General features: G+C 37.6%; 1 protein-coding gene across 4 annotated transcripts in view; it reads left to right on the top strand.

Moving 5' to 3' along the window:
* LOC150075290 (carcinine transporter-like) overlaps nucleotides 1-16,638 on the top strand; it is a 150,303-nt gene that overhangs the window by 120,306 nt on the left and 13,359 nt on the right. For all 4 annotated transcript variants that reach the window (XM_090389242.1, XM_090389243.1, XM_090389241.1 and 1 more), the window contains exons 8-10: nucleotides 7,591-7,805; nucleotides 10,843-11,024; nucleotides 16,370-16,533. In XM_090389242.1, the coding sequence (XP_090245368.1) occupies nucleotides 7,591-7,805; nucleotides 10,843-11,024; nucleotides 16,370-16,533 (561 nt within the window). The remainder of the gene's footprint in view (nucleotides 1-7,590; nucleotides 7,806-10,842; nucleotides 11,025-16,369; nucleotides 16,534-16,638) is intronic.

The raw sequence follows: 16,638 nt of genomic DNA on the forward strand, positions 1-16,638 counted from the left end.
GAGATGGATGGGATCAATCAAATCATTAAGAGAGGCAGCAAAGGAGGTAAGTAAGCCTTTAGCCATAATTATGAGAGCATCCTTGGATTCAGTGGAGGTCCCAATGGACTGGAAATGTGCAAATTTATCCCTACTTCATAAAGGGGGATCAAAAGGTGACATGAGTAATTACAGAACTGTAAGTTTAACCTCTCTTCCAGGGAAAGTAATGGAGTCACTCATTAAAGAAGTAGGAAAATTGGGTCCACGGGCTGAGAAATGGCAATTGAAGTTTAATATTGACAAATCCAAGGTACTGCATATGAATAGCAGTAATTCCAGACAGTGGCGGATTTAGCACTTGAGAGGCCCTAGGCGCAATTCAGTTTTGAGGCCCCTCTAAATATTTTCAGTACCACTACAGTGTGCATTCTACATGCACGTTTTTACTATAGCACGCGCTCTAGATTTGGTGTTGCGGTTTTAATCATTTTGGTTGCGCAATTCTTTCATACATATTTTATTAATTAGGAATTAAAAAATTAATTCCCAATTATCACTTACTATAAATGTCACGGCTCGTCAAACAATTCAGTTTTGATAAATACATAAACAATACATAAGATATTACAGATACTTGATAACAAAACAAAAATACTCCTACACTAAAACACCAACCACACCAAACTCTAGTAATTTGTAACAGATTTGTGAGTGAAATGTTAGTTCCGAAAGCTATTAAAAAAGACGATGCTCCGTTACATGTGAGCCAACGCAGTAGTGATTTCAGAGGCTTTAAAAGACTACTGCGCTTGCTTATTGGTTCCCAATTAGTTGGGATAGTTTCGAACTGCCTCCGCGAACAAATCTAATATCGTTTCTTGAGCAATATCATCACAGAGTTCTTCACTCATGGAATTACCTCCACTAGGAAAAAACTGAAAGTGTTTAATTTAAGCATTAATGATAATATGTATTCTACTTCAGATTCACTTAGTTAGCATAGATATTTCATATATGAAACTAAAATTACTGTAACACAGAGCGAAAACGGATACAAAAATAGATTTTGACAAGTTTAATAATGGGAAATATACATATATTAGATTAGATACTGATACTAGAGAGCTATTACGTGCTCGATAATTCCTATATTCTATTATATTATGAATCAACAGGGCTTACCTTTATTTTTTGATATAGGAAGCTTTTCCAACTCTCCTTGTCCAACTCGCTAATAATTCATGGGGAAGGCGATGTCAATTTTGCAAAACATTGTCATAAAGTTAGATTTTGGAGGTCTAAACGGGCTAATAATTAAGGATCGATTTTACATTTTGGTCCTATGGCTGGAATTTTGAGTTAAATTTAGGGGTCTAATAATTGGGTAAGGGGCGGGGATGGGGGTTGGGGTTATTCTCTACATTCCTTAAGTTGGACTAGAACTTTTCGGGGTATCATGTTCACAGGAAGAGAGTTACTCACAATTAATCCGAAACTTTTTTATACGCATGCGTGAAGAACAAATACTACAACATAAGGAAAGAAAAAAAGTTTCGGATTAATTGTGAGTAACTCTCTTCCTGTGAACATGATGCCCCGAAAAGTTCTAGTCCAACTTAAGGAATGTAGAGAATAACCCCAACCCCCACCCCCGCCCCTTACCCAATTATTAGACCCCTAAATTTAACTCAAAATTCCAGCCACAGGACCAAAATGTAAAATCGATCCTTAATTATTAGCCCATTTAGACCTCCAAAATCTAACTTTATGACAATGTTTTGCAAAATTGACATCGCCTTCCCCATGAATTATTAGCGAGTTGGACAAGGAGAGTTGGAAAAGAAGCTTCCTATATCAAAAAATAAAGGTAAGCCCTGTTGATTCATAATAGATTAGATACATACAAACAAAAAGCTTTCAGTTGTTTTGTCAACCTTCCTCAGTTAAAATGACAGTTAAGAATGGAGCATGAGGGCAGTACTGCCAATCTTGTACGTGAAGTGCATGATTACTGTTGAGTCAGTTTGGTGTGACATAAGCATTGGGAGATCAAAATTGAGAGTAGGAGTGTGCTATAGGCCTAATGACTCTGATGAGTATAATAAGGAACTGTACAGGGAAATAGAGTGGGCCAGTAAATCAGAGAGTCTTATAATGGGAGATTTTAATTTCCCAGATATTGACTGGAATTTGGGGGCTGGTCACTCACACACTAACAGGGCTTTTGTGGATTTATTGGATGATTGTTTTCTACATCAGCATGTTCGGGAGGCAACTAGAGGGAGTAATACTCTTGATTTGATTATCAGCAGTGATTCTTCATGCATTAAGAATCTGCAGATAAATGAACCACTAGGTGGCAGTGATCACAGTGTGCTGAAGTGGGATTTACTCAAAGAGATAACTACCATTAGGGGTAAAGGGAAGGGTTATTGCTTCCGTAAAGGCGACTACGATGGACTGAGACACTATTTAAATTCTATACAGTGGGACCAACTGATGATGTTACCAACAGCAAATTCAAAATGGGAAGCATTCAAAGAACTTATCTTGGAAGCTACTAGGCTTTACATACCAACTAAGAAATATTGTTCAAGGTTTAGGCCATAATGGATGTCAGATGAATTAATGAGGCATATGGCAGAGAAGAAAAATGCATGGAATACTTACAAATTAATGGGTGACATGGAAGCCTATGATAGATACAAGTTGATATGCAACCAAGTTACAAAGGAGGATAGGCAGGCGAAGGCAGATTACGAGAAATCCTTGGCAAGGGATGCAAAGAAAAACAGCAAAGAGTTCTTTACTTATGTAAACTCTAGAAGGAAGGGGATGAATCAGATTGGTCCACTTGATATTGATGGGTCAACTGTTGATGATCCTGCTCAGGTAGCTAACAAACTAAATGAATATTTTGCATCGACATTCACACATGAGGAGTTATTCAGCAAAGGGAATGCCAGAGGTGTATTCAACTCTAGCATTAAGCTACAGAATCTTGAAATAACTGGGAGTAAAGTGGAGGAGAAACTGTTGAAGATAAACACAAGAAAGGCACCCGGGGTGGATGGGATCTATCCAGTTATATTAAAGGAGGCAGCAAAGGAAGTAAGCAAACCCTTAGCCATAATTATGAGAGCTTCCTTGGACTCAGGGGAGGTACCCATAGACTGGAAATGTGCAAATGTGACCCCAATTCACAAAGGAGGATCAAAGGCTGACACAAGTAATTATAGACCTGTGAGCTTAACTTCTGTTCCAGGAAAATTAATGGAGGCACTGGTTAAAGAAGCACTGCAGGATCATTTAGACAAGACTTCAGTTATAGCTCAGACACAGCATGGTTTTGTTAAGGGGAAGTCTTGCCTGACCAACTTGATTGGATACTATGATGCAGTCACAAAAGAACTGGATGCAGGGAATAACTTTGATATTATATACTTGGATCTTAGAAAGGCTTTTGATACTGTTGCACATGGAAGACTGCTACACAAATTGGAGCAGTGTGACATTGGAGGCAAATTGCTGCTATGGATAAAGGGGTGGTTGAGGGGGAGAAGACAGAGAGTGGTAATCAATGGACACTGCTCATCGTGGACTAATGTTATTAGTGGAGTCCCTCAGGGCTCAGTGTTGGGTCCATTGTTGTTTTCTGTATTTATAAATGATATTGATGATGGTATATCAAGCTTAATGTCCAAGTTTGCAGATTATACAAAGGTTGGCAGGGTTGTCAAGGACACTACTGACACTATGCTGCTGCAACAGGATCTGGAAAGGTTGAGCAGATGGGCTGAGAGATGGCAAATGAAGTTTAACATTGACAAATGTAAAGTACTACACATGGGAAACAGCAACCCCAGAGCAACGTATCAACTCTGTGGTACTACACTGACAGTGGTAGAGAATGAAAGGGACTTGGGGGTGATTGTGCAGGCAGATATGAAGTTCTCTGAGCAGTGCAGACGGGCTGCAAGAGTAGCTCATGGAGTATTGTCAATGATATACAGGAATTTTTCCAGCAGGGATAAGGAAGTGATTATTCCATTGTATAAGGCAATGGTCAGGCCACACCTAGAGTACTGTATACAGGTCTGGAGGCCTCATTTCAAGAAGGATGTAGAGCTGCTGGAACGAGTACAGAGAAGGGCAACAAGATTAGTGAATGGAACAAAGGGGTGCTCTTACGAAGAAAGGCTTAAGTTTTGCAAATTACAGTGTATGGAGACTAGGCACCAGCGAGGTGATCTGATAGAGGTGTATAAAGCCTTGAATGGTTTAAGCATGCTCAATGCTGATGAGATTCTTTCTCTCGCTCAGAAAAATCACCTGAGAGGGCATAAATTCAAATTGAGGAAAGACAGATGTAGGATAAACGTGCGGAAATTTGCCTTTAGCCAGCGGGTGGTTGGTTGGTGGAACAGACTGCCATCCTTTGTGGTGGAGGTTGATAGCCTAAATAAGTTTAAGGCTCAGCTGGACAGGTATTTTGAACGAACAGAGGGGTGAAGTGGAAGTGGGTTTTTTTTTTTTTTTTTTTTTGGCTGATGCTGCATAAGCTTGCTTTCTTGCATCAAATGCCTCTACTAATGCTAATGCTAATTAACTGTTGGATGTTGAAGCCTGTGGTTGTAATGCATGCAGACATTGCCAGCATTTGACAATAGTCAGGATTGCTGTTTCGATGATAGGGTGGACTTGACATCCACTGTTCCTGTTGACTGAGGTATTGGAGCATTTGATGTTCAACGATTCCAACCAGGCGCGTCGGCGATAGTGGCGCGACATCCACAATTACAACATTGCGATGTGGGTCAGTGTCGTGGTGGGTTGCCCAAACGTGTTCGGCAATAGCTGAGTGCTCCACATCCGCTAAGCGGATTGTTCTTTTGTGTTCGGAAAGGTGTTTTTCGAGCCGTCTCCCAGTTTCCCCGATGTAGCAGCTAGTGCAGTCACGGCAAGAGATGTGGTAGACCAATCCGGTTTGTAGTAAGGTGGGGACAGGTGTTTTTACCTTAGAGATGAGGGATCATAATTTTCTGCCTTGGAGTTGTACGCATTTTATCCCATGTGATTTTAAGACTCTACAAACCTGTTGTGATAGGTTTGGGTAGTATGGGATAAAGGCGCTCGCGGCTGAGTCATTACCTTGGATGTTTCTGTTGGTCGCTACGTGGCCATGTGTCTGTAGGTCACACCTGTCAAGGGTATTGATGGGATAGCCACACCTCGTGAGATCTCCCTTGACTTTAACAATTTCGGTGCGCCTCTCATTTACAGAGCTAGAGTGTGTCCAGGCACAAGTTAGCAAGGTTCGTGCAGTGGCAAGAAGATGGCTACGCGCGTGTGCTGACCAGAAGTTGGTAAATTGGCCAGCACACATTGGTTTACGATGGACAGTTGTCTTCAAGCACGTGCCCTCGTGCCGGACAAGGGTGTCTAAGTATGGTATGGTATGGTATGGTATGGTGTTGTGTTGTCCGACTCTAGCTCGATGGTGAATTTTATGAAAGGCGACAGAGAATTGAAATGGTCTAAGATTCGGTCACCTGAATTTCTGGGGATAACCACGAACACATTGTCCACGTAGCGACACCAAAAGGTAATGGGATCTGGTACATTTGTAAATGCATGACTCTCTAATTCCTCCATCGCAATGTTTGCCGTGACCGAACTAACTGGGGAACCCATGGCTGTGCCGTGTACTTGTTGGTAAATGGAGTCATGGAACATGATTGCACCGCCTATTAAGTACAGTCTGAGGGCGGTGGAGATATCGTCTGGTGTTAGTTTGGTTCTGCTGCAAAGGGTTCGATTGTTATCTAAGAGTTGCTTTGCACATGTGATGGCAAGTTCTACTGGGATGGAGGTGAAAAGTGAAACTACATCAAATGATGCCATGATTTGATCTTGTGAGATGGATATAGTTCTGATCTGTTCTATGAATTCACTACTGTTAGAGACGATGTTGGTGGTCTTGCCTACTAGGGGAGAAAGGAGCCCCGAGACAAACTTAGCTAATTCATAGCTTGGTGAGCCACAACAGGAGACAATGGGTTTTAACGGTGTACCTTCTTTGTGAACTTTCTGTAGAACTGTGGAATCTGGCAGCCGGAGGCACAGAGGTGATTACGTTATCTAAGAGTTGCTTTGTTTGTATGTATCTAATCTAATATATATATATTTCCCATTATTAAACTTGTCAAAATCTATTTTTGTATCCGTTTTTGCTCTGTGTTACAGTAATTTTAGTTTCATAATGAATCCAGAGCGCGCAGGCCTCTTTAATCATATTTCATATAATATGTTGGGATATTCGCATAAGAGTTTACTAACGTCTCTTCTTAAATTATAGTTTTATTCAGTAACGGTAATAAAGATGAGTGTAAAAATTTAAAATGAAACAATTTTATTTTTTTTTGAGGTCCCCTCGATTTAAGAGGCCCCAGACGCGCACGCCTCGTGCGCCTGTGCGGAAATCTGCCACTGATTCCAGAGTAACTTAGAAACTGTGGTACTATACTCAGGATAGTGAAAAATGAAGAAGACCTGGGGTAATTGTGCAGTCAGATATGAAATTCTCTGAGAAGTGCAGATATGCTGCCAGAACAGCTCATGGGGCTTTGTCAATGATATACAGAAACTTTGCTAGCAGGGATAAGGAGGTGATTATCCATTTGTACAAGGCCATGGTTAAGAAGGATGTAGATCTGCAGAGAAGGGCAACCAGATTTGTGAAGGGAACAAAAGGGTGGTCTTACCTAGAAAGGCTTCAGGTTTGCAAATTTCAGCTTCTGGAGACTAGGCACTTGTGGGGTGATCTGATTGGGATGTTTAAGGCCTTGAATGGATTGAGTAAGCTGAATGTGAATGGCATTCTTCCTCTTGCTGAGTACACATTTGAGGGGGCATAAATTTAAATTGAAGATGGATGGTTGCAGGATAGATGTGCAAAAGTTTGCCTTCAGCCAGCATGTGGTTGATTGTTGGAACAGGCTTCCATCTGTTGTTGTAGAAGTGGATGGCTTGAATAAATTCAAGGAAGAACTAGACAAATTCTTGGAGGGTATGGATGGGAAATGTGTGTAGTGTGTTTTTTTTTTTTTTTTTGGCTTGTTCTATATAGAATTTTGTGCATCATTTGTCCCTGCTAGTACTACTACATCTAATCAGTGATGTCTTGTCATCAATTAACATTGGGCTCAGTAATAAATCAATTGTCATCACTCCCAACTGTCTTAGTGGGCTTGGCCAATGCACAAAATCTAACAACATGCTCAAGAGAGCCCAGCCTAGCTCATAGCAAGCAACAGATCCAATAATAAGAACACATCTAGCAGTTTTTACTTCAAAATTGTTGGAGTATATAGTAGGTTTTGAACTGCAGAGAATCTCTGGATCAGGAGAAGGACACCATTTTAACGTTTATCATCATGACTACTCAGTGGAAGCAGCCAAGGTGACATATTTACAAAACTTTTTTGAGCTCATTACTTTTTAAAATATATATTTATAATTTTCTTGCATTATGTCTCATGCTTGTCAGTAGAAAAAAACTGACTGTATGATGAATAATCTATAGATATTTGTATTGTGACCTTTTAGGTTGAGTAATGTCATTACTTACTATGGCCTACAGCTGAACATTCCTAACCTTGATGGTAATGGGTTCCTAAATTTCTTCCTGCTTGCACTCATGGAGATCCCTGGTTATATTGCCAGCTGGATATTAATGGAACGTATAGGAAGACGATGGTGTTCCACTTTCTCATTTCTTCTAACTGGAATTTTCTGTCTACTGCCAGTTATTTATACTTCAGGTAAGAAAATAAAAGCATGTTAAGGCTAACCTAATTATACCCACTTATTATAAATCTTATCTCTTTATGACTTTAAAGATCATCAGCTTTTAAATACATATTCCACAATGTATTTCCAAGGTTTTATGGGCATGATTCAATTACTTCAAATTTGAAATTCTGCATTAAGCCATCTGATTTGGAAGTAGCAGCTTCTAATGTTGTATATATTTTTTAATTGGAGACATGTCTTTAATTAACCAAAACCGGCATGGTGTGGTGACCAGTGATAATTTCAGCAATGTCATGCTTTTTTGTTTACTTGGCCCACACAACTGAAACTTCCAGTAGCATTCAATAAAAGTGTTTCCTTCAAATAAAAATCCAAAAACTTCTATTAGTTATTGTGCAAACAAGAAAAAATGCAGGATCGAGTTAAGCCCAGTTATATTCATGTGTTGAATGGCATCTTTCACATCCAATTGTTGAAATGTGTTAGCATTAGTAAAGACACATGATGCAAGAAAGCAAGCTTATATAGCATCGGCCAAAAAAAAAAAAAAAAACCCTCCTCATTTCACCCATCCACTCGCTCCAAATGTTTGTCTAGTACTGCCTTGAATCTATTTAAGCTAACTTCTACGACGGATGGAAGTGCTGGGCTTTAATATTCTGAGTTATCTGGAATGCTTTGAATGCCGCCTAAGTTCCGGGAATGGTTTGGATGCTACAAAATCTTAATTCAAGCATGCCCCAGAAAATCCCAATGAACTTATGTGACTGCCTAGTGGTTTATTAAAATAGCATTAGCATTAGTAGAGACATACGATGCAAGAAAGCAAGCTTATGCAGCATCAACCAAAAAAAAAAAACGTTCGTTCCAAATACCTGTTTCATATCTGCCTGCCAGCTCAGCCTTAAATTTATTTAGGCTATCAACTTCCACAACAAAAGATGGAAGTCTGTTCCACCAATCAACTACCTGCTGGCTAAAGGCAAACTTCTGCACATCTATTCTACAATTGTCTTTCCTCAATTTGAATTTATGCCCTCTCAGGTGATCATTCTGAGCAAGAGGAAGAATCTCATCAGCATTGAGCATGCTCAAACCATTCAAGGCTTTATACACCTCAATCAGATCACCTCGCAGGTGCCTAGTCTCCAGACACTGTAATTTGCAAAACTTAAGCCTTTTTTCGTAAGAGCAACCCTTTGTTCTATTCACTGATCTTGTTGCCCTTCTCTGTACTAATTCCAGCAGCTCTACATCCTTCTTAAAATGAGCCCTCCAGACCTATATACAGTACTCAAGGTGTGGCCTGACCATTGCCTTATACAAGGGGATAATCATCTCCTTATCCCTGCTAGAAAAATTCATGTATATCATTGACAAGACACCATGAGCTACTCTTGCAGACCATCTGCACTGCTCAGAAAACTTCATATCTGCCTGCACAATTACCCCCAGGTCCTTTTCATTCTCTACCACTGTCAGTGTAGTCCCACAGTTGATACATTACTCTGGGGTTACTGCTTCCCATATGCAGTACTTTACATTTGTCAATGTTACACTTCAGTTGTCACCTCTCAGCCCATCTGCTCAACTTTTCTAGATCCTGTTGCAGTAGCGTACTGTCATTAGTGTCATTAACAACTGTGCTGACCTTCGTATCGTCTGCAAACTTGGACATTAAGCCTGATATATCATTAATAAATACAGACAACAACAATGGAGTGTTGCCTTCATGATAGATGGCAGTACCTCCAATAGATATTTTCTGGCTTTGTGACATTGAAGCATCTGGCTAGTATACAATGGTTGAAGTGCATACAGTAGCTTAACTGTTACACTTGCTGGGGCTTCCATGTTATTGATTGACTGGCATCCAGTTGTTGAAGCTGATGTCCACTGATTGAAACATGCAACGTAGCATCATCTTTAAACTCTCTACAGCTTACTTCCATGTTATTAACTGACTGCTATACAATTATTGAAGCGTGCTATGTTTTTGATTTACATTTTGCTTGCCAACAAGTCTAAAAACAACATGGTAGAAAGGGTTTTATTTTCAAAAAAAAATATGAAAATATACATTTGTAATATCAAAAGTAGATTTTTCATAGTAAATAAATTCTCTGTTTATACTCCAGGATGACCACATGGTCAGAGGAGTTCACAAGATAAAGAGAATACAAGAAACAACACCATATTTAGCAGTCAGGGGTTTGAACCATGGTCACTCAAAGCATGTGAACTTATCACCCTCGCACCTGACCACTCAGCTATGACTGCCTTCACAAATTGAAAATAAAGATAGCATCAATAAGTAAACAATTTTGAATTATTTCTTGCTAATTTTTAAAACGGCACATATGTGGACTCGCTTAGACCCCCGTGCCCAGAGGGGTAACAATTATTTTTGTGATTCATTATGGATTAAAATCAAATTTGTTCCTTATTTCCTTAAATTCATTGTATATTGAGAATTAAGTAGATATTTTTTTCCTTTTTTCAAATGGATTATATCATTTGTCTTTATATTATACTCCAAATATAATAGTAAGACAAATGATATCTGCTACTCAGTGATTTTTACATTTAATCAAAATGTTTTGTTACTAATTTATTTCATTTCCAGATTATGCAAAATTGAATATCAGTTTTATTATACCTAAATTTTAGTGGATGAGTTTGAGTGGAGTCTAAATATTTGCTGAGATTGGATATCAGATGATCAGAGGTTAAGGGTGGAGGGGATATATCATCATTTTTGGATTTGGGATCTTATAGTTACAGATAAAATTATTATTTGTGCTGCACAGAAATTACTGTGGCTAATATAAAGAGAAGTTGTATCCTATTTATGAGCTACCACTTTATTAGTAACTAACCATAAAAATGTTATAAAAAACTAAACAGTTCTTTGGAATTCTGATGTGAACTGTTTAGACTCTGCTTAAATTTGAAAATAATCATAATGCAAATTGAATTTCAAAGCAGTTAACTACAGTTATTAGAATGCCTCACAGTTAGCTCTGTTCTAATTTGTATTTGCAGAGACAAACCAAATGCCTGTAATTGCATCCCTCCTTGCCAAATTTTGTAGTGCTATATCCTTTATGTCTCTGTACCAGCAAGCTGCAGAACTCTATCCCACTCCTCTAAGGTCACTTGGAATGGGAATAAGTGGAACAGTAGCTGCCACTGCAGTGCTGGCACTTCCATATATAGTATATCTGGTAAGTTATAATTTTTATAATAACTTAGATATAAATATTTATTAGGTGAAAGTAAATACTAAAGGTAGCTTATTTCACTTTAAATTATTAGTCTTAGGTAGTGAATACTAGATTAGACAGCTAATCAGCTTTAGCAGAGGATTTTCCTTGAGGAATTCAATTATTTGAATTTTAGTACTGATATAATCAAACCTCCCATTATCTGACAACTTTAGGATCCGATTCTTGCCACAACTTAATCTTCTGAATTTTAGGTAGTTGTATCAGTCATTAAAAAGCCATAAAATACTGTATTTCTGTATTGAAATTTACTATACATAGTACTGTACAAGTGTGGCTTTTTTCAAGAGAAAGGTTAATATGCACAGTACAGTAAAAAATAAAACTATTTCCCCCTTCCAAAATATACTATATTGTGTTCAGTATACAGGGTCATTATAAAGTCCTTATGCAGTTTTAAATTTTCATAATTTCTGTTCTATACATGATAAAATCAATCTGTAAAAAGGGAAAGTAAAAGAATTTATTACAGTTTTACATACATTTATTCTTGGGATTGTTAATTCTCAACATGACTTGCAGTAAAGGATTTCTACAGATGCCACACTTTTCTCACTTACACTTGGCCTTCCAGATCATGGTTTACCATTGATGGAACCCATTTCTTTAAACTTTTTCATCCAGTTAGCTGTGGAATTCCTGTGTGGTGCATCTTTGTATGGGTTCTAAATATTTTTTTTTTTGTACTATGATTACAAACTTTAACTCGATCAACCACAGCACGCAATTTTCTTTTTCTTCTATTTGAAGCCATTTGGTCAAGCCTAATTCTGCAAAAAAAAAAAAAAAATTGATAAACTACAATAAAATAAATGAATCACTCTTAGTACATACTAAATTTCACTAAATTACATTTCTAATGTTTTTTACGGATTGATTTTATCATATATAGAATGGAAGTTATGAAAATTTAAAACTGCACAAGGACTTTATAATGACCCTGTATTTTCAAAGGGAAAAGCAACATGTTTCACCAAAGTCCCAATGTCATGCATTTTTAGCAATACAACCTTTTCCACAATAAATAATGCCTAGTGTTATGCATTTTTAAAGGTAACAAGTCCTCTGGGCTACTTAATTTTCTTTTAGGCAGCCTATAGACAAATGAAAATAGATAAAAGGTGCTGTGTCAATGTTGTTTGCAAATAACAAGCTAAAAGTCCTAAAAAAATTTAAAAAACAGCAAATGCATTTAGATTATCTTAGCCTAATGCTTCATATATGAATCATAAAACTCAAAAACTGAACAGACTATAGCTATCCACGAGTCCCTAATCTTGTTCACAAATAGCAGTCAGACAATTCCATGGCCTAATGAGTTTCTCAATGTTGGCAGAGCCAACACCAAAAACTTATCAAGGAGGTGAAATCCTTACCCTGTGGGTAAGGATTTCACATTTACTCTCCATTTACATGGAGAGTAAATAATTTTTTTTATGCTATACTTTTACAACTAAATAATTAATAATGCAAATCGAAACTGAATACCCTACTTGAGGAATACTAAAATTCACACCTATGTAATTCTAAAAGATAATTAAATTTCTAAGATATTTTATTTGTAGTGTGCAAAATACACCAGGGTAGCTGCTAGATGGTTAAACAGCATCTGCATCCTGCTCTGCCTGTGCCAAGAAAAATTGCACACCATAATCTTTATCTAATTTCTCTGGCTTAAGACTAATTGACAAAGCGAATAACATATATTCCCTCCTCTCATGTCCAGGTAAAATCCTAGACATGTTCACCTTATGTCCTAACTTATTACACTTTCTCTTAATATGTAACCAGTTCTTTATTTATTTCATCTCTAATTCATTAGTTTTACAATATATCCTCTTGTATTCTTGATAAACATTATATAATATCATGTATTCTTATTAACTTCTTTCACCTGGAAGAATACTTGATGGTTCCTCTTCAGTCAGTATCAGTATTGTAAGTAGCTAATCTTAGGTGGAGGAAATAGGAAAAGCTCAGTAGCGTAGCTACCCTTTTTCGGGCCCGGAGACAAAGAACATGTTCGGGGCCCCCTACTTAATTAATGAAAATTGAAAAACAGGAGACAGCCAAATGTGCCGGGGCCCCTAAAGGGCCCGGGCCCAGAGGCAATTGCCTTGCCTGCCTACATGGTAGCTACACCACTGGAAAAGCTCCCTCTTGTGTGTGTGTTCCAACATTAAAACCTCCTTGTTACTAGCTAAGTTGGTTTGTACTGATTGTTACCCACAAGATCATTACATTTCTCACAGGATTTAATTTTAGCATTACAAAGAACTCAATTCCTTCATTAAGATTGTTTTCAAGGTCATCAAAAAACAAATGGCAAGACAAGCATTATGGCAAAGGGCATCAGAGATCAGTGAAATCATTTGAAGATTCCATCCTCTGAGCATGTTGCTGATAGCTGAATAGCTGGCCCTTTTTAATGAAAAATGTGCACACACATTACAATTGTGATTTAGCTAACAAAAAGTGAAGCAAGATATGTGCAGAGTAGCACAATCCTAGCATGATATATATTAACTATTGTGATTTAGAAGTAATATTTTATTAAATATTATTTATCAATATTTCATTAAATATAACAGAAATATATTTTTGCAACCCTTAGCAAATCTAATGGTTGGGAATCACTGCTGTATGGCAACTGAACTATAAAGTAGTAAGCAAACCTGGCCATGCTGTCAGTGAGAGTATAGGAGGGTTGGTTTGAATCCTGCTGAAGCTTTGGAACAATTCTTAAAGGCTTTTTACAATATTAATCTGTTCCAATGACACCATCGTATTTTGAAAATATTGTAATGTGAACCCAATAACACATTGTTTTCTGGTAGTTGATTCCAAAACCTCGGAAGTTGAAATTTTTCGCTATATAACTAAGCTGTTTATCTCTCTAAAAGGTGATTTTTATAATGGAAATTGTACATATTGATTAAAAAAATTGACTAAAACTAATATATTGATTAAAGCACAATGCAAAAAATCACTTTGACTAAAGGATGCAAAAACAAAACATGCGACCGACACGTTTCCAAAGACTGTTATTGGCTGAGAGGAAAGACCACGTGGTCCGGTCGGAGGCAGTCGTAAGCCAAGCCAAACATAAAGTGAAATAAGTAGGCACCTCTTAACATGGTCACTGGTTAGTAGAATCAGGAGCTTTATAGAATCAAATTTCAGAAAACCAATTCAAATCATCAAAATGCACTACACTTTCATCGTTATCGTATGTTTGGTTATAAGAATCAATTTTGAATGCCTTTGTGATATTTCTGGAGGTCACTACCATAAAACAATAAAAACAATTTGCAGTTTCCAGTTTATTGGGCTTTTCTGTTAGTGCAATCTATTATAAACGGGTAGTAAACTCGATCTTATTGCATTTGTAATAATACCGGTAACTGGAATTGTGTGGGTTTTTACATTGTTTTCCCCTTCCATGGTGAAATGTGTTTCGCCTTCCACGGAATCTTTAATCATATCAAAAACCTAAAAAAAATTTTCAGACTCTTCTCTTCATTCCTATTTTTTAATTTTTGTAAACTTGTTACTCTGTATCTTACTTGTGTGTATCGTGTTAGTTGCAATTTTATGCGTGCTGTGTTCTTTGTTATTGATTGCTTATCTTTTTTACTGTTTTAAATTTTACAACAAAAAAAATGTCAGTGAACAGAAATATCAATTAGTTAGCATGTGCATATTACAATGTATGTATTTAAGCTATGTACGTAAGCGTATTTTTATTTTGCTAACCCGTGGAAAATATTCTTCCGATTTTCACGTATCATTTAATTTTGTCGATTGGCAGGATTTCAGGGGGTGGGATTTCATGTGTTGTTGCGGCAGACCCCAGGGATTCTTCAGACCTCCATTAGCCGCTGTTGTACATCTTGTGAAGAAGCTTGCACAAAAGCTGGTCACACACTACATACAAAAATTTGTATGTAGTGTGTTGAGTGCATAAGTGTAATGATATGTTCTGTTGTTGTGTTATTGGCTGTCACCTGGCTTTTAGCAGGTGAGAAGCATCAACACCTGGTCACTGCATCCCACTTCCCATCCCCACTACTTGGAGGCAGCCAGGTTCTACTAACATCTTGCTGCACCCACCCGAGACAAAGTCCCAGAAGGCACGGGAGAAGAAAATGAAATAGGATTTATAGTAGGATAAGGAGGGGATCTGGTGAGAGAAGGATATAATTATAGTATAGAGGTGGATCAAACAGATGGATCCACCAGAAAAGGGAAGTTAGGAGACAAAAGTAAGGCTAAAGTAAAAAAAGAAAAGAAAAGAAAATAAGCAGAGATAAACTATCATCTCTGTCAACAGTCAGCTTCATAAAATCTACGTATTAATTGGCAAGGTAATAAAGCATAAATTTGTGCTTTATGTCTTTACTTTTATAGCCTGTGGATAATATTCCTCCTGTTTTCACTTATTGCCGTTTAATAGAATTAAAATTCAATTCACAAACGTGATCACAATGACCGGCACTTACCACATATCATATAATGAACAGAGTCCATCATAAAGTGATTTTATCATACAATGAACCAATCGTCAAGCAGGGGTCCACTGTATAATTAGCCAATCTCAGGTTGATAGACTATGAAAGAAGCATTATTATTGATGCTGACAGGTATGTGAAACTGTGACAGAATCAGAATCTAAGAGATATTTTAAGAATTTCTGATTGTTTCCAACAGTTCATAACAGGTACAAACTACCTGAATATTGTTGCAAATCAAGTAGATCTATTAATGCTCCTGTTGCTCTCCAATAGCTGTGGAGTTTTCCAGCAGGAGAATGCATATTTTTGGAAATGCAGATGTGGTTTCAAGAACATTCAGCAGACTTCCTTGGCTATCCAAATTCCAGATCTGTTTGAGGTGAAGTTGAGATGCCAGATGTGTTTGAATACTTTTGAGATGAAGTTGAAATGGTTGTTAAAGGTAGGGGACAGTCTTTGATTTCACAGTAGGCCTGACGTAGTCGAGTTGTCAGGAGCATGTGAGTAGCATGCACTATTTGAGTGGACCAGGTTCAAGCCTGTGACTGCTAATTTGTATTGATGATTTATTGTAAAATCCACTGACCTGGTGGTCGTGCCGGAGTATAAACAAGAGTCTGTGACATGAATAATCAAAGCTATTCTGGGTTAAGGAAGTCTAACACTTTATTAAGGTATGTATTTGTTTATTAGTGATGAGTAAATGAATATATGTGTAGTCTTTACAGAAAATAACTAATATATGCTTTGTAAAAAATGTTTTACTTGCAGGCAGAATATCACTCATTCATCCCATTTGTGGTTTTTGCTGGACTTTCTATCATTGCTGGTTTCAGCTCAGCTTTCCTTCCTGAAACACTGAATTCAAATCTTCCCCAGACAGTCTTGGATGCAGAAATTTTTGGAAAGGATCAAAAGTTTTTTTCATTTATACAGTAAGTGCTTATTAATTAAGTCTTTTTACATATCTTGATGTTCAGTACACCTTACAGATCCACATCCCGCCAGCCAGCCTATCATATTGGTGCAAAGGTGGGATG

Source organism: Mastigoproctus giganteus, chromosome 14 (assembly GCF_048544385.1).
Source record: "Mastigoproctus giganteus isolate SK-2022 chromosome 14, ASM4854438v1, whole genome shotgun sequence".
Taxonomy (NCBI): Eukaryota; Metazoa; Arthropoda; class Arachnida; order Uropygi; family Thelyphonidae; genus Mastigoproctus; species Mastigoproctus giganteus.